Raw genomic sequence first — 24,651 nt, 5'->3', positions numbered from 1 at the left:
TCCCCTTTCTTCGAAGAAATAAAACTTCAAGAGAACACATTAATATATACTACAATCAGAAAATTGTAGTTTTGATAACAAATGCTTGGACAAAAGCAAATTTAGTCATAAATGTTTCAATTTTCAAATACATTTAGTCCAATTAATTGATTTTAGCAAATTATGATCGAAATTAGTCCAATTAATTATTATCAAAATTAGTCCAATTAATTGATTTTAGCAATTTCCAAGCACATTTAGTCCAATTAATTGATTATCGAAATTTGATCACAACAAAAATTAGAAAAAAGGAAAAAATATTGGTGGCCATAATTTGCAATTATAGAGAACTAATTAGTCGCAAGCTAAGTAATTAGTCTTTACTTTTTAGCTACACGACTATTCTGTATGTGAGTAATTAGTACCCTGTAATTACAGATGATGAGTTATAAACATTTTTTTCTTTTTTTTAATTAATTTTCAAAATTTAGCTGCCTACATGATCAAATTCCGATAACAATTTGTTAAAACCAGCCAGTTGGAATAAATGTACTTATAAATTAAAACATTTAAAATTGGATTTGCTTTTGTCCAGATTTTAAGGACTAAAACTGCCAATACTCCAAATATTTAGTATTAAAACTGCAAATTTTTCACACTATATTGCTTTAGATCAAATTCAAAAAAAAAATAAAAAAAAGAAAGCTCTATGCATATCTTAGACGTTACAAATTTCTTCATTTATTACTTCAAATTCAAATTTGTATTGCCTTCTCCAAGAAAAAACAAAATTCAAACAATTGTTTCAAAAAAGTACCACAAAAAAACGTGTCAGAACAGCTGACTGTGCATGACCAGGATTTGTTTGCACTTGGAATGATAGAGGTGGGAGTAACATACAGGACGTATTATTGGACTCAAATATTTATTGCAACCTATGCCATACATACATATGATTTCAAATATCTCGTGCATTCCCGCCGCACATAACAGTTAAAAACATCGGTCAAAAGAAAAAGAACATGACAGCTTTAACTCTCTATTACTTGTGCTCCATAAATTAATTAATTACCACCCCCCAAAACATAAATTATTATTATTGTCCTTGATTCTCCCAACATCATCCCCTGTACCAAATCTTTGCATACATAAAATGTGGCTGCTGTTAATACCCCAAGCCACAAAAGTCTATTTTGGATTGCATTTTCTGACGAGCTTTTGATGTATATAAGATAAAAAGTGATTGAAAATTGTGTACAAAGAATATTCACGAAAAACGCAATTCAAACAGGTTATTCTTACAGCAATTTTTGGACAAAATTTCATGGAGTCGGAATGCAAATTTGGACTTAAAAAGGAGCAGTTTTGTCGTTTTAAGAACTACACGGTATTATATCATTTGAAATAAGGCATCTACTATTGGTGGAAAATGACATTTTTGGCATCCCCATTTCTCAGTGTTTTTTCCTCCTTTATCGAAAAGGCTATTTGAAGGTCAACTTCAGCTTTTTGATGTAGTATTAAAATAGGGCACTAATAAAGAGCAAAAAAAAAAAAAGATAATGAATATCCGGGTAAAGGAAAGAAAAGAATCAGAGAGTCAGCCTATTATGTCTTTTCTGGGGTCCTGTTTTTTGTGTTAAACCTTTTCTGTGTGTCTGTTTTCATTCGGTTGGGCTCTCTGTCTGAAGGATGGCTCCTTGTTTTGTGCTTCGGTGATTTCCTCAGAGGCCTTAGTTGTGTGCACGAAAGAGTGCAGTTGCTATCATGCTCACCAGCTCATGTCACGTAATACAATTCCCATATCTTTCCTCCCACTTTCTCCACTCGAAGAAGATGCAGAGTAGCACGCTCCCCTCTCTCCCAAAGAAAAATTTGGAGCTCCTTCGGATTAGAGCTGTCCAGTTTGTGTAGAAAAATAAATTATAGAAATCTGATGATGTGATATTAGCAGTAATTGAAAAATATGTCAAAAAAATATTTTACATTTTTACGTGACAATGAATTTTATGTTTGTCTAATGAGTGTTCAATGGACACTGTCAAAAGAGGTGTAGGTGTTAGTTTTTTGTGAAAGTGAAATTAAATAAGAAATGCATTTAACTCTAAGGTAAGCAATAGAGGCGAGTTTAAGCCTTTATATACTAATTTAGGTGTACATTGAGTATATTAACTAAAGCCCACTAAACAACAGTTTATAAAATTTTCATTGAGAATTTCTAAAGTAAATCTTTAAACTGTGTATCGAAAAGCATGTAAACAAAACTCCAGGTATATATAAGAATAATCTAGCTACAAATGCTTTTTCGGATTGCCAGAGGAAATAGTTTTCAAAAAGCTCTTAACACCTTTTCTTTCTTGTTACCTTTTTACTTTGTATTCATCTATACTTTTTTCACTATTTCTCTTTCCTTTGTTTTTTCTTTTTTGCAGCTATATGGTATGCCAAAGTCTTTCACCACATAACGCATATGGCCTGTGTCCATATCCGTGTCTCTTTGTCTGTGAAATTTACCAATAGGTGTTTTCAACTTTTGACTGGAGAAGCAAGAAAATTTCAAGATATTGGCATTTGATGTAGGACCCACCCATGTAGCACCAGAATTTGATGTTTTGATGATTGAGGTCCAATTTTTTCTAAATCCCAAAACGTGGCTTACATCAACCATAAACCAGTACAGTTAATCTTGGTTTTAGCTTCTTCTTACTTTTCCCATCCCATCCCATCTGCTCTCTTTATTCTCACTCTTTATCTATTAATGTAGCACTTCAAAGTTGAAACTTTTTGGTTCTAGAATTGTGTTCTTTAATACAGTTATTTCTAGTTGAGGACTTGAAAGTGGTGGAGCTTATTCTTCCATGTGTTTTGCTGGTTGGTAAAGTTTTCTCCTTTTTCTCATTAGTACAAAATTGACTTTGGAAGTTAATGTTGTACTATTTATCAAGTGCTAGGGTACCTGTTTTTGCTTTGTGGGTTTGGCTTTTGCCTGAGTATTAAATGGTTTTCTTTAATGGGTTTCATTTTCAGTTGTTTAAGGAGAAGTTCTAAGGTAAAGCTTGCTGTGGGAACAGAGTTGAAGTGGGTTTTCGTTTGTGAATCCAGTTTCTGAGGTAAGAAAGATTCACACTTGCATCCCTGTTTTGTTTATTAGTGTTGATTGATGAAAGTTTGGAACTTTATTGTGTTTGGTTGAGAAATGTTTGATTGGTGGGAAGCTGAGGCTTCTTAAATTAAATTTGCTACTCCATATTTAACATGAAGTTGCTGTTTAGAGTCTTAATAAGAAGTAAAGCAATAGGGCTCCTTCGATTGGTTGTATTTTCTGTTTATATTTGCAGTCCGATATTAATTACATGCAATTGCAATTCTTTTATACGTTCTGTATAGCTCTAAATATCACCAACCACCCCCAACCTCTTAACTGTCTGTTTTGTTTTTGTTGTTTGGGGGGAGAGGTATATATATATATATATCTTCATTTTAGTTGTATAACTTTCAGTTTACGTTTGTTTTATTGAGGTCTGTTTATTGTTTCTACTTTTGCTTGTTTCTCATACTGGACTTGTGGTTCCTTTGTTCTGGTTGATGTGTTTTTTGATTGTCCTGAGTTGGTTCTTGATACCCGGATCTATTACAAGTTTTGCCTTTGCTTTCTAGTCTTTTATTTCAATTTTATACTGCATTTGTTCTGACCTTGTGAAAGAGTTCTGACATTTCAATGATGTTTTTACCTAATTTGCTAGGTATTTTCTGTTGAAATCAAGGTTGACCGTTGGGCAATTAGCCCTCTATTTCTGAATCAGAAGTATACACTAGCTCTTGTACCAAAATTTCTTGAGGGTTGAATCATAAAAAGAGATTGCAGCTTTCTTGGCTTTGACAAAATTATGCTCTTTGTCCTTCCTTTTCTCTAATTTGATAGCTGATGCTAGTTACAGCATAAAAAATTTGTATCCATCCTCTACTCATTTCTTAAATTAATTTTGGCACTTCATAAAATAATCATGTGGTGCTACTTGATTTCCAGATTATCAGTTGCACATCATCAAGGTTGAGGCTGAGTTGTTTTCCACTTGATGCTTGAACTTGGCACCTAAATTGAAATTAGATTAGGACATTTGAGCGCAGTAGATGTTTTCAACTCGATTACAAGCAGAAAATGAGAAGCAAAGATGTCCTGGAGAAAGATGACCTGGAGGAAGAAGATTCATTGCAGTCTGTGAGCAAGAGTAGAGACTCAGCAGAAGGGATTACTTTGTCTGAAGATTTCCTGCCAAAGAAAGAGTCTGACCACATAGTTGTTCTAAGCATATCGGGAAGAAATAGTTGCAGTAGGCAGTGGTTCTTCCAAAAGCTCTATGGTCTAGATAATGCAATTCCGAAGCACATTATAACTTTTGATGAAAAATACCTTCGTCGCTGTCTGGAATGGATGCATATCAGTGCGTTTGGAGTATTTTCATGCAATTTTTCGTCTATTGGGGTCTTTCACAATGACTTAAGTTCAAGAGGAATTAGTAGTAGACGTGCATATGATATGGCTAGGTTAGTTATTGAACATCCATTGGCTCTTTTAACAGATAGTGTTGCAATAAGTTCTGCAGGAGAAAGGATTCTGGGCACAATCTCTGCCAGCAAGAGCATGATAAACATTTTGAGGAGCCCGTTGCTTCATCAGTTGGGAGCCCTCGATTCTAATGCCAGCAATGGAGGAAGAGGTCTAGTGGACATCAAAGAAGCAGTTGCTTCTGATTTTATTAGCTCTCCTGTTAAATTCAATACCAGTAAGCCTAATAAACTGAAGGACGTGGTGCTTGGAGACAATGAATATGGATCTGAGCCAGTGCACAAGAGACTGGCTTCTGTATCAAGCACAAATTCTACCAGCTCTGATCAGTCTTCTTTCTCTGCATCAGCTGCTATTTTCCAAGGAATGCTGCAGTGCACGTGGAAGGATGGATGCCCCAATTATCTTTTCTCTGTGGATGATCAAGGGGAGGTTTATGCTGCCAACTTACTGAAGATCCAGTCACCAGAGGACAAGTCTCTCGACTATATTTACTCATTTCATTTAAAATCAGGTCCCAAGAGAGACCTGAATATTCGGGATAGAGAGTTAGATCTTGTTGCTAAGATGAAAGTGTCTACTTCAATAACATTGTGCCCCAGGAATTCAGAAATCATGGAGACACAATTTGTTTTGTTTGGTTCCAGTGAAAGTTGGATGCAAGAGACCCAAACCTCAGTTAGTGTTCTTAAAAAGAACAAAGGGCTGACAAAGAAGGTAGCAGATGTTTTCAGGACAAGCCAGTCTCGTAAGCAAAGAACGTCTTCAAAGTTATGGGGAACGAGTATTATCCTTGAAGACACATCCTGGGAGTCTTCTGATGATCTATGTGACAATTTTGATCAGAGTCCGGCCAATCTTCTGGAAAATGACATTCCACCAAATCTTGAGTTGGCTGCCATAGTTGTGAAGGACCATATACCTCACAAACCTAAGGAGCCAGAAATTGGTGGTTGGGGTTTGAAATTTCTGAGGAAATCTGGCAACATCCAGACTGATGCAGTTTCAGAAAATTCATCAATTTCAGAACGTGGCCAACGAGATGGTGGAGAATGCTCAACAAGCATGAATATTCTAGTTCCAGCAGGTTTTCACGGTGGACCAAGAGCCAGGAAAGGCGGGCCATCAAGCCTCTTGGAGAGATGGCACTCCGGTGGGCATTGTGAATGCGGAGGTTGGGATATCGGGTGCCCGCTCACTGTAATCAGTACAAGAACAAACAGAATTGAGAATCTGCCCCATTCAGATAATTCTGGAGAGTGCAAGACAGTTGACTTCTTTGTAGAGGTATGCCAAGTTTCTTCCTCGTTCTCTGGTTGTCTTTCTTTTATCCCATTTGTATTATTCAAAAATTTTAGTTCCGCCAATGGCTCATGCCTATCTAAGCAGAACTCATATCATTCTTCCATGAGGAACTCAGACAGATGCTTTCTTTTGCTTTACTAAGCCTAATTGGTCAAGGAGAAATGAAAAGGAAGGAAACTTCCTGCAACACAGCCATGCGTTCACAGATGAAGAATCAGGATAACTTTTTCCCCTTTGAATTTTGCAGGGTTCCCGGCAAATTTCACCTATCATGAAAATGACAAACATTCATGATGGCTTATACTATATTCATTTCCGGTCGACTCTGTCAGCCCTCCAGTCTTTCTCAATTGCTGCAGCAATTATTCATAGTAATAGTCCTTCGCTTCGACCCAAATTGTACAGGAGTTGAAACCACATAATTCAGGATTCAGGATTAATGTAGTTCCATCTCTCAAATCATATCAAAGTTCGTAGTTTGTAGCTAACATAATATACATAATGTTGAGGTACCAAGTTTGATTGTCATGGTTCTGGCTTTTGTGCTGTCCTGCTGTATTTGTAGTTGAGGCTACTAAACTCAAACTGTATCTAAACTATCTGCTGCTGCCAACAGGAAAAAAAAAAGAAAGGGAAACAGAATTCTTGATATGTTTTAACAATTCTGTAGGTAAGTACTTGCTCTAGTTGTGGTCTGTTATGCTATGATCTCCACATGTTTTGCTTTTACTACCAAATGGATATGAAATTTCTGAGTGCTTCCAAGTTTTCTGGTGAGTTGACAAAACACAGTTTGTAGCTAAGGGCCAATGGTTTGTACACATAAATTTGAATGGTTGTCTACCACTTTTATGGGTTTGTTGTCAAAAGATTTATGTTTGGGCATTACAAGGGGAAGGGGAGTGCTCCAAAGCTTGGGCATTGCACCAAAAGAAATGTCCCCTAAAACTTGAAAGAAAATAAATTTGGTCTCTCAAGTTTCAATTTGATCATAGTGGTCCCCGAACTTTGACAAAAACAAAATTTGGTTCCTAATATATTCAATTTTGACACGATCGGAGAATTAAAGACAAATGGCCAATTCAAAGATCAGGGGTCGTGTAAACTTAAGTTGAAAAATTAAACTACAAAGCTTAGAATTGTCCCTGCAAATCACTTTGCATCTGTAGTCAAACATCCAATTTCTCTACAACATCTACAAATTGAATTTGGAATTTACATTACCATCTAATAAAACATTCAATTTCTCTAAAACATCTCCAATTCTGAATCTGAATTCAACATTACCCTAGAAAGTACTAAAATGTACAAGGAATGAGTCCACAAATAAATTTTAAAATTAACAAAATTTTATTTTATAGTTAAAAGAACATCTTATTGCTTTTGCCTAACTGAAAAACAAATTAGCCATTCATTGTGCGTCACTTGAAATAGTAATATTGTTCAATGCAACTTTTAATGAAAGTATGATATTTTATTAAAAAAAAAAAATCATACATCTTTACGTCGCATAAATTAAATGCGTAACTTGTACCGATAACATTAAAACTTGTACAAGATGTAGATTTAGTAATACATCTCTACCTTTGTAATATAAATTTAAGATCTTACACAAGTCTATTCATATTCTTGTTTATCTCTTCTCTTCTTTTCTCTCCAATTTTCTTGACTTCAAAGAAAAGTCTCTCACCTCAACTCCAAGTGGGGTAAGCTCCTATCCCTCCTTCATCCTATAATATTAATGTTTTTTACTTGTGATTTGTGCAAAATGTATAGTCAAAATCTCAGATTTAGGGTTTTAGAGTCTGCTTTAGGCCCTTGAACTAATCAGTGCTACTTCTTGTTGAACTCTATTATCAACCATTGAGCTAAAACCTGGACAAAAATGGATAACTCGTAGTGCGGGCTCTGTTTTCTACAAGAAATTGCTTGATTTTTCTTTATATTATCAGTGAGTATTTTATGCTTAGAAATGATTATTTAAAATGGGCAAGTCAAACCCATATTCTTAAGTAATCCTGGTACACTACCCCCCTGTTTTCATAAAACTGGCATGTAAAAATGGTAACTCTATAAATATTATTGATGGGTTTTTTCGGTCGAAGGGTTTAGTAAAAGGAAATTTGATCGTAGAATTTTACTGGGTTTTTGGTTTTTGAATATTTCTTCCTTTTGGGATTTTTAACGTGCTATTTATTTTGGCAAACTCTTTGGGTCATTTTCCTTTTCTCTTATAAAAAAGGGTTTTTTCTTTTAGTTAACTTGTATCCTTTTTTAATGTTTTCTTTTCGTTTATGTCACAAAGAAAATGGGTCGTTTCGTTTAAGTTGATTTCTATCCTTAACTTTTTCCTTTTTTGGGAGTGTCTCGTTCAATTTTGTAGATTTGGTAAAAATGCTTCTTCAAAATGAGGTAGTTTTTGTTTATTCATTTATTCTGTTGGTGGGTTCTAAAGGTATGCTTCCTGTCATGAAATAATACAAGGGAGAAAAAAAAATTAGTCGAAATTATTTAGTTCTTGTAGTTATTGTGGTGACGCTTGACTAGTTCGAGTTAGAGTAAAAGTGTTCTTTAAATTGAGTTACAGGACCGTTTGAGCTCCAGTTTCGAATATGTACTAAGCAGCATAAAAAATGGCGGTAGCTTAACTTGACTAGATTGCAGTCCTATTAAATAGAATAATTAATAGTTGAACCAGAGGTCAATTGGAACCAGATATGTTGAATATCTCTAGTATTTTGTCATTTTTCTTGTTGCTAACTGGCTGATTGTGCAGCTGACACCTGAATAGGTTCATTGCTGAATTATGCTATATGAGTGGGCACAACTTGATGAGATGTGTATATCCTTAGTTAACCAGATAAAAAAATAAATTGATTCACTTTGATTAGTAATTTTATTTGAAAGAAAAAACTGAAGCTTTACGAACTCTGGCTAAAAGACATTAAAAATTGCTAGCTGAATCGCTGATCTTATAGCCAGCAGAGTTAAATAGGAGTCGCATAAAGATGATAGTCAAGGGAGGGGATCGTGTAGTGAACTTCATGCTCTATTTTGACATTGGTTTGTTCATGTTTGGAAAAACTCAACCATTACCAAACTATTTGGATGTAACAATCTCTGTGTTTCCTTTGTCGAATTGTCATTAAACTTGTAACTTGAGGCGAATCTGCTAATGTTATCAACTTTTAGAGTTTGTCGACTCCATATATCACTACATATATTTATTTTGTCAATTTTAGTTCCAAAATAGCTGCTAGAAGTCGTCAATTTTAGTTGTGTGGCCCTTTCTTAATAAATAGTTTATCCTAGTTTTGTTGATTTTCTGGAGCTGAAGTGTCAATTTGGACGAGGTTGGCACTTATGCTTTTAGGAAGATTAAAATTTATATTTGTTGTAAGAGATTTAAATTTTCCTAACCATGGATTTCTGGTTTAGATCAGAGGTGGATCATAACTTTCTCTGATTGTAACTGGAGTTGTGGTGTTCATGGTTTGGGTTTGGGTCGATAGTAAGGCTGCTAGCAGTTCAATGTGCCAAGGGAAATATAATATAGCACTCCACTTCCACTGTCATTGTTAGTCTTCTAATTGTTCTAATTCTTAACCTGTTTATTACTCAGCTTAGTACCGTTACTTTTTTGCTTTTCTGTCTTATTAACTATGTTCAGAATCATCACTTTGATTGTAAATTGTAATTGTGCTATTATTATTTTCTTTTGCATTAGTCCTTGGATGCAAATCCTTTAGTTGCATCCAACCGAAGTGTTGCTTGTATTGTTTGTGTAGCTTTTGAAGCTTGACATTTGTTGTAGGGCTGGAAACTAGAGCCTTTTCTGCGGTCAATGTAGAAATCCAGAATTACAAACTTATGGCGCCAAATCCTAAGTTTGCAAAGGCTTACAAGGCTATGAGAGCTCTCGGTTATCCTCAGCATATTGTAAAACCTGTATTAAAGAGTCTTTTGGACGTGTATAACCAAAATTGGCAGCATATTGAGGATCAGAACTATACTGTTCTGGTGGATGCTATTCTTGAGAGTGAGGAATGCAAGGTTTAACCGTCTTTATTGCATTTACAAATCCTTTGATAACTTGAGTGCTTGTTATATCAGGTTGTCCACATAGTTGTCATATATTTGCTCAACCCCTTGTATCAGTTGAGGAGAAAAAATTTTGCCAATTAACTAAGTTTTGGATGTGCAATCTATGTACTTCTGGTACATCCATCCAAAGTTGACATACCATAAGCTATGATATTTATGCTTATTATTAATGGTTTTATTCTCGAGACAGGAAAGGGAACAGCAGAAATTCCACTTAGTAGATGAGCCAGAAGAGGATGAGCCACCATTGAAAAAGTCAAGATTGAGAAGTCAAGCTGTTCAAGCTTTGTCTTCTCCTGGTGATTCCAGCCCAAGTTTTAAAGGAACTATGGATAAGCCAGTTCATCATGTTGAATATGTAATTCCTGAATCTAATGGGAAGGAAAAGATGATTGAGTCGGTTCATGTTCATCTCTTTGATAATGAAACAGAAGCCAAGGTCCTGTCTCCGGTGCCACATTATCGAAGAGAAGTGAAAACCACTACTCCAAATTCTTCTTCAGGATCAAAACCAAAAAAGAAAATTCATGTGTCGGCTCATGATAAAACCAACGAGTCTGATTTGCTCTCACCAGGAACACAACTTAATGAGAATTGTGATACTTACACCTCCTGTTCAATCGTTCCCAGAATGGTAGATGAAACAGGCAAGCATACTGTTTCCTAGGGAGAGAACAGTGTTTTACATGATAGTAATCTTTTAACCAGACAAATATGCTTATGGAAAATTATTCCATTATTCCAGGTAAAAAAGAGCTGTTGCCTGATGACCTATCAGAGCTTGAGGTTCCTCTCTCTGTAGTTCTTCCTGGTATTTCTTCCTGCCTTAAGTTACTTGGACATATATTAAAATAGAAAGCTTTGACTGAATGCATAAGGTATGAAACACTTCAGGAGTGCATAGAGTTCCTCTGCATGCACTAGTTGCTTAAAAGTAGGCATCCTTGATTCTCTGGCAGACAAACATGCAAGGAATAAAATTAATGGGGAAAGTGACATATTAAGTGGAAAGGGAGAAAATGAGAACTTAGAAATAGTAAATAGGTAAGGAAGATAAATGTTAGGTTTAAAGAGAGATACTAAGAAAAGTGTAAGACTGTTCATCTCAAATTTTTTGTCATATTTCTCCAGGAAATATGATAACAGTAAAGATAACTGCTCTATGTCCAATGAATGTCATTAAACACCTGATTCATATTTCATTGCCTCTAATCTCCTCTACTTGTATCCTTCTGTGTAAATTGATTTTACCATTTCCCCTGGCAGTATATGAGCAGTAAGATAACTGCTATATGTCCAATGTCACTAAACACTTGATGTATCTTTCATTGCATGTAATCTTCTCTAATTGTGTCTTTTTGTGTAAATTGACTTTATCTTGTGTCCACGTCCTGATAATGTGAAGTTGTTGACTCAAGGTGATTCTTCTAATGCAAAAGTACATATTTCAACATCCCTTGAAGTTATTGATCTCGACATGGAAGATACAAGTAAGATAATATTTCCTATTTGAGGCAGACAAGAATTTAAGACAAGTAAATAGGTAAGGAAGAGAATTGTCAGGATGAAAGAGAGATAATAAGATAAGTGTAAGAATTTTCACTTTGCGAAGAAAGAGAATCTCAAATTTTGTGCAAGTTTCCTGGAAATATGTGAACAGCAAAGATAACTGCTCTATGTACAATGAATGTCATTAACACCTGATTTATCTTTCATTGCCTCTAATCTTCTCTACTTGTATCCTTTTGTATAAATTGATTTTACTTTGTCTCCATGTCCAGATAATGTGGAATTGTTGACTCAAGGTGATTCTTCTAATGCAAAAGAACCTTTTTCAACATCACTTGAACTGATTGATCTTGACATGGAAGATCCATGTAAGAAATTGTTTCCTTTTGAGGCAGAATTTATATGTCATTTTATTAGCCTTATTTTATAGTCTCAAAATAATGAGGTACATTGTTGACTTTTTATGCAAGTTATGTTTGAGAATTAACATCCCACAACTCCAAGAAGGAGCATTCTCTAAGTGGAACTCCTGAGTTGCATAATATGACACACATGTACTTGCACAATGATATGCTATTTACAGCATGATTGCATGTTGGCTTCCTTTTCCAAGCATAACCTTATTTTGGAATGTGAAATGGAAAGGTTCTCCCTCATTAACCCAGTACATACTGTTCTTGAGTCAATTTAAGTTACTTGTGATAATCTGATATTTTCACTTTAGTGATTTAGTAATGTGGTGCTTTTTGATGTATGCTTTATCTGTACTCTTTTTAGCTGCATTCTCTCTATGTTATGAAGATGAATCTTCAAGTGGAAAGGATTCTCTTCCTCAAGGAAATCGTCTGGAATATGAATGTTCAGTTGCAACAAAAGAGGAAAATAAATCCTCAACCTCTTCACAAATAGACATTGCTTCTTCTTCCAGCGGGGAGGTTAAACTTTCTATAATCTATGAATCTTCCCTTCCATCAAATTTTTGTATTCCAAGTTTAGATGCCCTCTTTAGGCGGATGGAGGAAAAGCTTCATAAATCATACAGAATCAATCAATCTGGTTTCTCTGTGATGAATCTGATGAAAGATATATGTGAGGGCTTTTTAGCAGTGGGGACCAACACCACTCTTGATGATGGAGTAAGTTCTGCTGATGCACATGCCAATCCAGTTGCTCCTAGAATTTTAGATACTCAAGATGTTTTAAATAGGAATGTCAGTCATCAAGTTGGTTTTTGCGTTGCGCCGAATATTTCACTGGGGTCTGTAGAGTTTCAAAGCCTAAATGAAGCTCCACCCAAGATTCCAAAGTTTCAAAGTTTGAATTGTTTTAACTTAAGCCGCTGCAAGATAGATTTAACCATGCAGGGGTCCTTCAGTGAACGGAACAAAAACAGTCTAGCACTTGGAGACCAAAAATCTTCAACTTCAACCAGTATGGTGATTGTTCAGACGCAACATTTTTCTAATGACATGCTCAGTTCTGCTTATTATATTGATGATATTACAAGAGGGGAAGAGAATTTGGAGATTTCATTGATAAATGAAATTAACAATGAGCATCAGCCTATTTTTAAGTACATTCCCAGAAACATCACTTATCAAAGTGCGTATGTTAAATTTCTTCTTGCTCGTATATCTGATGAGAATTGCTGTTCCAATTGCTTTGGAGATTGTTTATCTTCCAAAATCCCTTGTGCTTGTGCTGGTGAAACTGGTGGTGAGTTTGCTTACATGCCAGGGGGTATTGTTAAAGAAAAGTTTCTTGAAGACTGTATGTTGATGAATCGGAGTCCCCAGCAGAAAAATCTTTTCTACTGTCAAGAGTGTCCACTAGAAAGGTCCAAAGATAAAAACTTATCTGGCAAATGCAAGGGCCATCTTGTCAGGAAGTTTATAAAAGAGTGCTGGTATAAATGTGGTTGTATTAAGGATTGTGGCAATCGCGTTGTTCAGCGAGGCATAACATGCAAATTGCAGGTTAGACATGTTAATGACATAACAGTCTCACTGTTATGCTGATATAAAACTTGTGCTGCATATTGTCATCCACTGTGTTATGTATGTTATTTAATCTAGATCATGATTATGCTTTTATTGGTGATTGAGATATCAACGCTTCCTATGTTCAGGTGTTTATGACACCCGAAGGAAAAGGATGGGGTCTTAGAACCCTTGAGGACTTGCCTAAAGGTGCCTTTATTTGTGAGTATGTGGGAGAAATAGTGACCAACATGGAACTTTTTGACCGAAATTCACAACACACTGGAAAGAAGCACACATATCCTGTGCTGCTAGATGCGGACTGGTGTACCGAAGGAGTCCTGAAGGATGAGGAAGCCCTTTGTTTGGACGCTACCTTTTATGGAAATGTTGCTAGATTTGTCAATCACAGGTATACTATATAAGGGCTTAAGTGTTTCTGGCAATGCTTCTGTTGTACTAATAGTCTCTGTCAAAGGATCTTTGTTTTCTCTGAGTTGTAGTAAATTTAGCTTTCTTGGTTTAATTGATAAACCTTATATTCCTTGGTTCCTTTACTATGACAAAGTATATTAAAACTTTTAATGATTAAAACGGAATAAAGTGTTTAGGTCCACATCCAAGTTGATACTCTTATCAATGTTTGGTCAGCATAGGTTGCACTGTTGGAAGATAAAAGATATGAGACTAATTTTCAACAGCAGGACCCTAGTGCAACTTTCTTGTTTTAAAGTTTGTCTTTGATTGTTTTTCCACTATCTTGAATGTATTGATGGTCTGCATCTAGTTAGTTCTGGAGGCTTTAAGCTAATTCTCTGGTTTAGTCTTATGAGGCTGAGTCTCTTTTATATTTTTGCCTATCTGTGTGTAGCAGTATTTATATTTCTTTCTTTTGTTTAGATGTGACGATGCAAACTTGGTTGAGATTCCAGTTGAAGTGGAGACTCCAGATCATCACTATTACCATGTATAGTTTATGTAGCTTTGTCTTGAAACATTTTCTCTTTGAATATATGCCTAAATATGGTATATTCGAGGGAGTTAACAGCCAGAATTCTCTTCCTTTCCTACAACCTGCAGCTTGCTTTTTTCACGACAAGGAAAGTTGATGCTTTTGAAGAGTTGACGTGGGTAAGTATGCTACCATAACTTTGTATCTTTGTCATAAGATGGTCTTAGAATCTATTATGGTAAAATGATGCAAGGCACCTGTCAATTGGAATGGGTAAATGATGTCCCGAAACAGAATCTTGTTCTTTGTGCCTTTTGTCTGTCCATCTTGTTCAAATTTTCAAAAGCAGTGGTACTGTAGATGTATGGAGAAGAGTCCAAAACCCAAAAGAGTGGTGAGTCGAGTGTTCTCGTAAAATTTTTCATCAAATCTCAGTTATAAAGTAGTTTCCTGGCATGGGTCACATCGTAAAACTGCCCTTGAGTTTTAGCGCATTTATGCTCATTTACATTCATATTCAACAATCATGAAACAAGTTTTTTTGCGTGTTGCAGGACTATGGCATTGACTTCAGTGATCATACTCATCCAGTGAAGGCTTTCAAGTGTGGCTGCGGTAGTCAATTCTGCCGAGACAAGAAATCTTTGAAAAGTAGGTGTGCCTTCTCATCTCTTGTCATCTTTATATGCTTCAGCAGGTTGACACGTAGTAGTGGTCGTTTAGAGGTTACAATTACCTGAATGATATTTTGGGATTTTAACAACAATTGCTCTCTTCAGTAGGTTCACATAATAAAAGCAAGAGATGAGTTGGTGCCAGATTTTTATTGCTTTGGAAGGAAAACTGAAAAGTTATTTCAATGTCCTTCGGGCATCATGAAGATAATATGTGAGATAGTGTCTTTTATAGAATCAAATGAAATATTTCGTTTAGGGACTTGAGTAGAAACTGTAGGAAGAGACTGTAATAAGCACGTGTGCCTTAATGTATTAGCTCTTTGTATGGATAAATGATGTGGCTTAGATCAAATTTTCCAGTTTTTTCGTATGTGACAAACTTCAGCAGATTTCAGCTTGGCATTTGATCTACAAATTTTTTCTACAGAAAGCTGTATAGTTGTTTGTTAGCTATGAGGGTATGCTTTATCCTCTATTCTCTATAAATGACGTCTCCAGTAGTAGAACCACAGCCTATTTTCAGAATTTTTAGTCTCACCATTTAAACTGTGAAGATTGTGGCTGCAAGTGAACATCAGAAAGTCAATGTTGTTGTTGGGTTATATGATGTCTTTATAGGTAAGGATGGGAACTTTTGTTCCTTTTGACCTATGAGAATCAGGTGCTAAACTTACAAGGGTTGCTAGAGTGACTTAGTGAGCTCTGAGCACCTGACTTTGAATTCAACCTGATTTTGGTAAACAAGATACGATCACTTAATTTTCCATCTATGTTTTGTGGAATTGTTTGATCTTGTTGTCTCTGTTACAGTTCATGCAAAATGGTTTGCTTTTCCGTGCTAACTGTTCCATTAATCATGCAAGGTGCTGTGACCAGAAAACTCTTAAGCAGAAAATCTTCCTATTATTTTTGTTATTTAATAGTTAGAAATTCATTAAGCTTAAAACCTTCATGTTATAGCAGCGTTGGTGAAGTTCAGCTTCCTGTGAATTTATTTGAGAAAACTAATTGTCTTGTTTGTTTAGTAATAAAGCTGTACTAACCAAACCAAACTGAGACACTATTTGGTTTTCTAGGAAAGCAAATGTAAATCTTCTTTTCTTATATGGCTTTGTATCCTGTTAAAAGTTTGAAAAAGCCGACTTAAACTGTTCCGAAGTATTACTATTAGTTAAAGACTCAAAAGTCATGTTTGAAACAAGTTCTGAGCCTTAAACTGTTCTTAATGTAGACACTTGTAAATGTTATTACACGACAATGGTACTAGTCTTAGATTACAAGTTCACTTTACTAGTTAATAACAAGTCATTAGAAGTTGTGTTATAATGTTTTAATTGTTATGCAGTGTAACTTTCATATATTATTTCTTTTCGTTGTTGGATCAGTTAGTTGTAGAAATATGAGGAATTCAGTAATTGCATGAACTGCTCAAATTGAACTGCAGAATGCAAACACACTTTTAATGCATTACTCATCTTGATTTTTGGCTCTATTTACCGGCAAGTAATACTGCCAGAATGCTCAACCATTCTTCTTTCTCTTGTCTGATTCCAACATAGTACCAATAGATTTCTTATCAGTATATATTTCTGGCAACAACTGAACTGATAGTTGCATCAGTTTAAGTTACTGGTTACCTCACCTGGGTTTTTTCCCATCAGTTAAAAGAGCCTTTCCGGCCTTCTACTTAAATGTTTTCCGTAGAGCTAATCCAACTCTTCAATTTTATGGTACTTTCTTTGTATGACTGACTGACTGACTCACTCACTCATTGTCTCTCTCATTAGGTGTTAGATCCCGCGGATAATTCTCAGAGAATGAAGCTGGAAAAGGGTGTCCATGCTTCGATATGCTGTGTTGCAATCTTTTTTGCTTGTTTTTAAGGTGGTCTATGCTAATTAAGAGATCAATTGCATGTAGTGTTATGCACCATACTTAGTCATACTTCTGTCAAATTCTCAACAGTGGCAAGGGATAACGGATGTAGTTGGCGTGCGTAGTACAGAATTGGTTGATTAAAAGAATTTCCATGTTGAGAGTACAGCACTCTATGACTCTGTACAAACACATATGGTTTCAGTTGCTAAAGTTTATTGGTTTAAGGGCGCATACAGTTATGTACAATACATTTGTCCTTTTTGTCAAGATCTTTTGTCTGAGCATTATTTTACATTAGTTGTAGCTATCAAATAACGGATTAGGGCCTCACACGCGGGGAGTTCTATCCAATTCAAATCGTTTGCGTATTTCTTACTATATTTGGTGTAAAATTTGTACTATGCTTTTAGCGTAATCAATGACTTAGTTAAAGGAGTTGATCAGTTGAAATTTACACCAAAATTTAAGGGACCAAATCTGGTCAATGGAGAAGGGGGAGAGGTAGCAGGAGGGGTGGGAGAGAGGAGGGCGGTAGCGGGAAATTAAGGGAGAGAAAGAGAGAGAGAGGGGAGGAAGAGGGGGAAGAGGATGAGGAAGGGGGAAAGAGAAGGAAGAGGAGGGAGATGGTGTCGTGGAGGGGGAGAGAAGAAAAGAGGGATGTGGTTGTGGTGCTGGTCGGGAGAGGGAAAGAAGGTGGTGGTGAGGGGAGAAAGGAGGCTGTGGATTTCTTGTGACAAAGGAAAAATATATAAAGCAAAAGAAAGAATTAAAATAGGAATTATCTCGTGAAATATCACTTTTATAAGTAACAGCGTGTTATCGATTAAATTTCAAATTAGTTTGAATCATAAGGGGATATTACAAACATTATTCAAATTAATTTGAAAAGTTTGTTAATTAAATTCCATATTAGTTTGAATTACGAGAGGTACTACAAACATTTTTGAACGTTAAAAGGACATCCTAACTTTCAACCATAGCGTTTGTATGGATTTTATCCAGAAAAATATAGCCACCAATCTCAACCATGCCTGCTTGAATCCACTTTGGGATCAGAGAAGTTAAAATATGGTTTAAAAAAAATGATTCCAAGTTGGCACAAGGGCTAGATTGAAAAAAAAAGAAGATATATTCCTTAGAAAATAATCGCATGACCTTATATAGAATTACAGAAATTTGGCAGAAGCTTTTTATGGTTATAAATTTTAGAACTTATTTGACGATGTGATGGTGTCAATGAACCTTGCTAGATGATGCTATCTACCGGCTTTCTGCTATGCGTGTTATCATGTCTTCTGTAAAAATATGGTAATCATCTTCTTTCTAACCTAAGATACTGGATGAATGTACATCTAAACGGAGCTACATGCATCTCTAATCCAAATAGCTTTCTACACTCCAAAAAACATGTCTGAGCTTCTGCAAGTTTCCCTTCTCCAATGAACAGAAAGTAAAAAGAAAATGGCGAAAATTGAATGAGTGTACCTCTATAGCTATAGTTTAGGCATAAAGAAATAATCATTATGCATTGAGACAACAGAAATCAACTGGAAGCAATAACAGAGCCAAGAGCATTTTACATCTTATCAAGGAGAGAAGCATAAGCATAATACTATTTTAGACCAAAAAATGAGATTGTATGGCCAACATTATTCATGCAAAGAAGAGCCTAATCCACACTCAATGAAGAGATTGTCACAGGAAATGAGCTCATTTACTATTACATAGAAATACAACAACAGAAATTCAGAATACAGCTTTCATAAGTGAAAGTCTTTTGACATGATAAAGTTCAAATTAACAATTGAAAATTCATTTAACCAATGGCAAAATATTGAAGCAGGGCATTTGGTGAGTGATTTGAAGATTACGGCGCAAGAAAGAAGCCTTTCCTCAAGAACAGGGATTGGCTAGTGCAACTCTCGTTAAGGTAAACATCCTCCTTCAATTCGTTTCTCGGAGTCCAGACTGAACTTCTGACAGTGTCTGGAGCTTGAGCTTGACTGATATCCATCTTTCTTCTCCGGTCTGACTTCTGAGAAGAGCATACCTTGGCCATGCCACAATGTTGGAGCAGGGCACAAGCAAGTTAAAGTGGAGATGAAAGTTCACAATTTGGTACATTTTCTCAACTGGGATCATTGAAGGTAAACATCTCTTTCCCTCTCAGTTTCTGGTAAGCATGCAAAACTTCCAGTTATGTTTGGACTATGAGTTGAACTTGAAGCCTGAGATTCGGTGATTCTGCCATCAAAGGAATTGTTTTGCTGCAAAATAAAAAACCAATAAATAAATAAATAAAAGAGGTTAGGATGTCTAATCTGACAACATCTCTATTAGACTAATAACATTATTCAAGGAATGCTCTCAAGTCATACAAGCTGTTTCTGGGATTGGGATTCAATCGTAGTTAGTGTTATTGTTTCTGGGAATTCCTGTATTGCTAGCTGCAATGTGGAGTATTAAACACAGTAAACAAGCTTGTTACTCTATATTCCAAGCTTGAATATAAGACTGAAGAGGCACAGGAAAATTTTGAGTCTGTGCTAGTTTATTTTGGTCCTGAAAATTGAAGATTCAAAAAAACCCAAAAAAGGTATGTGATATCATAGGTGTTTAGGACTGCTTTTATATAGAAGTAAAATTTTATTGACCTAAAAACTGAATCTAGAGGGATTCAAAAAGGAGGCCTTCTCTGAAGTATCAACTACAGTGACAGCTAGTGCAATGTATCAAACTGTACATTACTTCCATCTTGTATTAAATTAGTCTAAGAATGAATATTTACTAGTGTGTTTGGCATCGAGAAGTCCTACCTGTAGCAACAAATTTTCTTGAAGGATGAAAGATTTGACATGTAAATAAAATTCCACGGGGAGATGGTGAAGGATTACCTGACTCGCTGGATTGGTGGACTCAAGCCAAGGATCATCACTTCCAAATTCCATGGAACACTTCGAGTTGATTTTGTGAAGATCTTCTCCTCCTGTGCCATTCTTCATTTGTAGCCTGCCTAAGAATTGTTGTGGCATCATGCTGACCTTCAGCCTTCTGAGAGTAATGATGCTTTGTAATCCCTGAGGAAGCTTTTTGATTCTCCTGCACATGGAAACCTCTAAAGTAGAAAGCTTTTGCAATGCTCCTTCGTCCACCTCCCATTCTTCTAAGTTGTACAACTTGGAGAGCTTTAAACTCCTGAGTTCAGGAAAACCTGTATCAGAACAATGCAATTTCTTTCCTAAGTATGCCTCGACTTCTAAGACAAGGATCCTTAGGTTGGGAAGGTTCTCCAGTGTTGGCATAGGGTCTTGATCAAGTTCAGAACCATTTAACACAATCTCAGTAAATCTTCCAGAGATTGTACCAATGTCTGACATTTTTCCTATGTGCCCTTCTATTTGCAGAGTATCAAGAACATGACAGCTGAATAATCTTCGTATGAAAGACAGCTGCTCCTGGGAGTAACAATCAAAATTTTTAATGTCAAGTGATGTCCTCCTCAAGTGGCTTGAGTTGATGCCTATGCAGCGGATGATGAGCTCCAAGTCCTTGAGGTTTCCTTCCGCAGTTGCTGCTAGAATCCGAAGGTTGGTCAGCTTTATGAGGTCCTCAGCCTTGCACACACTTGTATCCAATCCCTCAAGTATCTCTAGTTCTTTCAAGCTATCTAGTTTCAACATACCATGATGATCAGAAGTTTGAAATGCTAGAGGGAAATACAGATGTCTTAATCGCTTGAGCTTCCAAATGACATTTGAAATGGTCATTATGCAATCTTTTTGAACCCTTAGGTCGAGGGTTTGCAAGTACAAAAAGTTGCCAATATATGATGGTAAATGCTCCAGGTAACATCCTCGAAAACTCAAGTATCTCAAGTGGACTAACTCTCCTACTCCCTCAGGAAGCTTTCCATCCTGAAAACTAACTCTGTCAAAATCCAGAACTCTTAGCAATCTGAGTTTTTTGAAATTAAAAAGTCCCCGTGGCCATCTAGATCCTTGCCCTGATTGTTCAGAGTTGAGGCATAAAAGAGACCGAAGGTTATAAGAGGGGAAAACATCAGGTACGTCGTAATATCTATTGAAATATATAGCACATCTTTGTGCCTCTGACCTCATTTGTCGTTGATAATAGGAAGTTCCCTCTCTTTCCATGATCTCAAAAAATTCTACCTCTGCCCCAACCGATATGCAGAGATCTCTTATCAGATCATGAACGTGGCCGGACATGAGCCTTAAGTCTGACACTTCATCTTCTTCCAGAGTTACCAAGCTCCTTACTACCAATTCGCTGAAATATTTTGCTGCAACATCCATCATTGTTTCTTCACTTGCCCTATCCTCAGCTGATATCAGACCTTCAGCAATCCAAAGCTGGCACAACTTCTCTACTTGTATTCTTGATTTGTTTGGGAAGTTTCCCAAATAAAGAAAGCACGCCTTTAGGCGCAGTGGCAAAGCGCAGTAAGCTGACCATAGGTAATCAAGACCTTGAGGACCTCCATACATCCAGCGGCTCTTAGTCTTAGGAAGACTTTGAAGCACCTTAAGCCACTCATCTTCTTTTGCAGTTCTTAACATCCTCGCACATAAAATAATAGCCAATGGTAAGCCTCCGCATCCATCTAATATTTTCTTTGAAATTTGCGCCAGTTCTCCAGGGATCGGACCCTCTGTAGAGAAAACCAGAAGCCAATTAACCAAAAAAAAAAAAAAAACCAAGACGTTGACAGCCCAATAATTGTTATGCCTTCTTTAAAAATCTACCAACAGGAACATCTGTAAATTACAATCTTGCCAGCCAGGATTTTGTCCCAACCTTGAATATTTCTTTAAACAATGATAGTAATTAAGCAGCTACTGTTATTGCCATTCCTCATTGGCGCTTATAGAAAACTAGATAAAAAACCATATGAAAATTCGTTTGCAAAATGACGTACCATGATTATTATATCTTTCTCCTAGTGCTTTCTTTTGAAACAGTTCCCAGCTTTCGTCAAAGGACAAAAGTCGAGGCTCATGGTGAAAAGCATCCATGCGTATCACCACATCTTTATTACGAGTAGTAACCAATATTTTGCTTCCCTTCTCTCTAGTTGGGAAGGCATTTTTTATGCATTCCCAAGCATCAAAGGACCAAATGTCATCAAGAACAATCAGACATCTTTTATTCTGCTGGATGTGGTAAAGTTGCCTGACTAGTTCATCAGCACTCCAGGATTTCACAATCTCATCTTTCTTTTCAGGAATTAGGTTAACCAAGATCCCTTGCAAAATCTCTTTTGTTTGCCATTGTTGTGATATGCAAAACCAGGCAAACCTATCAAAATGACGCCTCACATTTGGGTGGTTATACACTTTCCTGGCAATAGTTGTCTTCCCCAAACCACCCATCCCACAAATAGAAACAACTCTATAGTGGCTTGTCCCATCTTCACTTACCACCTTCGGAACCAGCACTTCGACATTTCTCTCCAAGCCAACAAAATCCTCCTCCTCAACATGGGAATAAATCCTCCTGATCCATCGCAGTTGCCTCGAACTTGGACCTTCCTTCTCCACTATTGTTCTTATCCCATAATCTCGAAAACAACTGGTGAGATTAGAGACTCTAGTGTTGAGGCCCTGAATATCTACTCCAACTCTGTGCCTCATATAGCACTCTTTGAAGATGCAAGTGTATCGTTTAAGGACATTTACAAGACCACCTCCCCTTCTGGATCCAACTTTGAATGCAAATGTTTCGATCAAGTCTTCTGCTTCATATGCAAGATCTTTGCTTTGCGAAATCCACTCACGAATTACAGCATCGTCACGTTGCTTTGCATCAGCATCTCTTAACAGGCCTTGCATCAGCTTTAACTCTGACTGAAGTTGCTCAGCTTGATCGCTCGCTCCATGTAGATGCTTGCCTTCCTCAATCAATAGATTACTGAGCCTTTCTATGATAAAAGATACGACAGGCTCTGCCAATTCGGCCATTAATTTGGATGGTGCAACTATAGATGAGATATGTAGTTTATCAATTCAGGTTGCAACCAAGTGCTGTGATATGTAGTTTCTTCTATATTTATGTAGATCTTTGTATACCTTGCTCACAGAAGCAGCAAGGCATTTTACTTTCTATGTCTTTCCCTATTCGCCAAGTTTTGGCTTTTCCAGGTGCTCCTACAATCGCTTTTTTCTGGTTTTTTTTTTCCCGGTCATCAACATTTGGCCCTATGTCCTAGTTAAAGATACTTGAGCTATCAATCTCTTCTTTTTCTTAGTGTCAAGCCAAGTATATCCTCCCAACGTGCTTTAGTGAATTATCAAAACAAGCGTTGCATATTTTCCTAACGTGCTTTACTGCATTATCAAATCAAGTGTTACATAAGATCCAAAGTCCTGAATCTCCTAAAGTACTCAATAGAGTGTTTTGTCTGAGAGCGCTCATATCTTCTTTTCATCGGTGCCTGCCTGAATGAACTTATTACTCTATGGTAAGGGCAATTTAGTTAAAAGGCAATATAATCCTTTTATTATGATGAAAGTAGGGATAAATCAGTCAAAAAATTTTAATTAATTAATTAATTAATAGGGGTAATTTTTCAAAAAATTTAAAATAATGAATAGGGGGTGCCAATTAGGCAAAAAATTTTAATATAATTAGTAGGGATAAATTAATCCATTTATTATCATATTATTATGTAAAAGTATGGTTATGTAATATTCACTCTGAATTTGTTTCATTCGTAAGGGCAAATTAGTCCAAATATTTTTTTGTTGGTAGTAGAGGCAAATCAGTCGGAAAAAACTTTAAATTAATTAGTAGGGTCAAATTAGTCCATTCATGTTATATCATCGTGTGAGGGTAAGAATATTTTATTATGATTGTAGAAATTTAAATTATTTGTAAGGATAAATTAGTCTAAAATTTCATCATTCTATCTCTAAGTCATCCCGTAATGACTAAATACCATTTCCCCTATATGTAAAATGCAACCAAACATGGGATGACACAAAATGATTAATATACTAATTTTTTTGTAAAATTTTGATTGTTAACGTAATATTATCTAAGAAATTATGATAAATAAAATGTAGAATTTGCCAATCATACACAGATATAACATGGACAGAAATATAGCCTTGTTGAAATAAACAAACACGGATACCAAATATTTAGCACATATTTTATCATTGGTTGTAGAATAACATTTACGGTACATATAATATAACACGTGATTATATGAAGCAGCTTTCTAAAATTACCTCTATCTTTAACATGAAATACAAGAATTGACAGCCGTATGTATTCTTTTATAGATAATATGATAATGATACAACATTAGCATGAAATACAAGAATTGACAACCATACGTATTCTTTTTTAGATAATATGATATTGATACAACTAAATTTTCGTAAGTAGTAAGATACTGGGAAAATTTTCCCAAATCTTGTCTTTCTAACCCAAGCATATTGGTTTAGTTTTAAGTAATTTTATATTTATCAAGTAGTTGTGTTTGGATTGCATTTTTCATGGAAAAATTACTGTAGCGATTTGATGTATGTGAGGGAAAAAGGTAATAGGGAAATATGATTACGAAAAACGACGTAATTTTCCGACGGAAAATCACAATCCAAACAAGGCCGCATTCAAGCATACAAAAACTCTGAAGATGGAAAGTTAGATAACTTACTATAATATATTTTACTG

General features: G+C 36.0%; 3 protein-coding genes across 14 annotated transcripts; 2 read left to right on the top strand and 1 right to left on the bottom strand.

Annotated features, from left to right (window-relative positions):
• The first annotated feature begins 2,311 nt into the window (after positions 1-2,311).
• LOC113736221 (uncharacterized) lies at positions 2,312-6,502 on the top strand. 3 transcript variants are annotated; one of them, XM_027263092.2, is made up of 4 exons: positions 2,312-2,850; positions 3,007-3,089; positions 4,007-5,833; positions 6,099-6,502. In XM_027263092.2, exons 3-4 carry the CDS (start codon positions 4,139-4,141, stop codon positions 6,261-6,263), a joined length of 1,860 nt encoding a protein of 619 aa, XP_027118893.1. In that variant the 5' UTR covers positions 2,312-2,850; positions 3,007-3,089; positions 4,007-4,138; the 3' UTR covers positions 6,264-6,502. The 3 variants fall into 3 exon arrangements, with proteins under 3 accessions (XP_027118893.1, XP_027118894.1, XP_071940664.1); XM_027263093.2 differs by having other exon boundaries at positions 2,312-2,854; XM_072084563.1 differs by lacking the exons at positions 2,312-2,850; positions 3,007-3,089 and adding an exon at positions 3,165-3,784.
• An 899-nt stretch (positions 6,503-7,401) lies between these two features.
• LOC113736776 (probable inactive histone-lysine N-methyltransferase SUVR2) lies at positions 7,402-17,217 on the top strand. Of its 10 annotated transcripts, none has more exons than XM_027263877.2 (12): positions 7,402-7,557; positions 9,666-9,904; positions 10,146-10,602; positions 10,701-10,766; positions 11,374-11,445; positions 11,737-11,832; positions 12,242-13,440; positions 13,593-13,855; positions 14,344-14,410; positions 14,524-14,574; positions 14,950-15,046; positions 16,860-17,217. In XM_027263877.2, the coding sequence occupies exons 2-12, from the start codon at positions 9,722-9,724 to the stop codon at positions 16,877-16,879; spliced, it is 2,571 nt and encodes an 856-aa protein (XP_027119678.1). In that variant the 5' UTR covers positions 7,402-7,557; positions 9,666-9,721; the 3' UTR covers positions 16,880-17,217. The 10 variants fall into 10 exon arrangements, with proteins under 10 accessions (XP_027119678.1, XP_071940662.1, XP_071940663.1 ...); XM_072084561.1 differs by lacking the exon at positions 7,402-7,557 and adding an exon at positions 7,609-7,802; XM_072084562.1 differs by lacking the exon at positions 7,402-7,557 and adding an exon at positions 7,865-7,915.
• A 1,425-nt stretch (positions 17,218-18,642) lies between these two features.
• LOC113736220 (putative disease resistance protein At1g50180) lies at positions 18,643-22,995 on the bottom strand. Its single transcript, XM_027263091.2, has 3 exons — positions 21,890-22,995; positions 19,845-21,622; positions 18,643-19,217 (listed from the first exon to the last, which is right to left on the bottom strand). Exons 1-3 carry the CDS (start codon positions 22,929-22,931, stop codon positions 19,089-19,091), a joined length of 2,949 nt encoding a protein of 982 aa, XP_027118892.1. The 5' UTR covers positions 22,932-22,995; the 3' UTR covers positions 18,643-19,088.
• Between the last annotated feature and the right edge of the window lie 1,656 nt (positions 22,996-24,651).

The sequence above is a fragment of the Coffea arabica genome, chromosome 3e, assembly GCF_036785885.1.
Source record: "Coffea arabica cultivar ET-39 chromosome 3e, Coffea Arabica ET-39 HiFi, whole genome shotgun sequence".
In the NCBI taxonomy this organism is placed as follows: Eukaryota; Viridiplantae; Streptophyta; class Magnoliopsida; order Gentianales; family Rubiaceae; genus Coffea; species Coffea arabica.
Note: the sequence above shows the minus strand (reverse complement) of the source record. Positions and strands in the feature narration are given on the sequence as shown.

What these genes read in the sequence shown, in the direction of transcription:
- LOC113736221 (XM_027263092.2), top strand. Translation starts at nt 4,139, where the DNA reads ATGAGAAGCAAAGATGTCCTGGAGAAAGATGACCTGGAGGAAGAAGAT. An exon ending in CAGTTGACTTCTTTGTAGAG is followed by an intron (nt 5,834 to 6,098) that starts GTATGCCAAGTT and finishes TGAATTTTGCAG; the next exon opens with GGTTCCCGGCAAATTTCACC.
- LOC113736776 (XM_027263875.2), top strand. Translation starts at nt 8,246, where the DNA reads ATGCTTCTTCAAAATGAGGTAGTTTTTGTTTATTCATTTATTCTGTTG. An exon ending in GCTAGATTTGTCAATCACAG is followed by an intron (nt 13,856 to 14,343) that starts GTATACTATATA and finishes TCTTTTGTTTAG; the next exon opens with ATGTGACGATGCAAACTTGG. An exon ending in CTTTTGAAGAGTTGACGTGG is followed by an intron (nt 14,575 to 14,949) that starts GTAAGTATGCTA and finishes TGCGTGTTGCAG; the next exon opens with GACTATGGCATTGACTTCAG.
- LOC113736220 (XM_027263091.2), bottom strand. Translation starts at nt 22,931, where the DNA reads ATGGCCGAATTGGCAGAGCCTGTCGTATCTTTTATCATAGAAAGGCTC. An exon ending in AGAAAGATATAATAATCATG is followed by an intron (nt 21,623 to 21,889) that starts GTACGTCATTTT and finishes TTTTCTCTACAG; the next exon opens with AGGGTCCGATCCCTGGAGAA. An exon ending in CCACCAATCCAGCGAGTCAG is followed by an intron (nt 19,218 to 19,844) that starts GTAATCCTTCAC and finishes TTTATTTTGCAG; the next exon opens with CAAAACAATTCCTTTGATGG.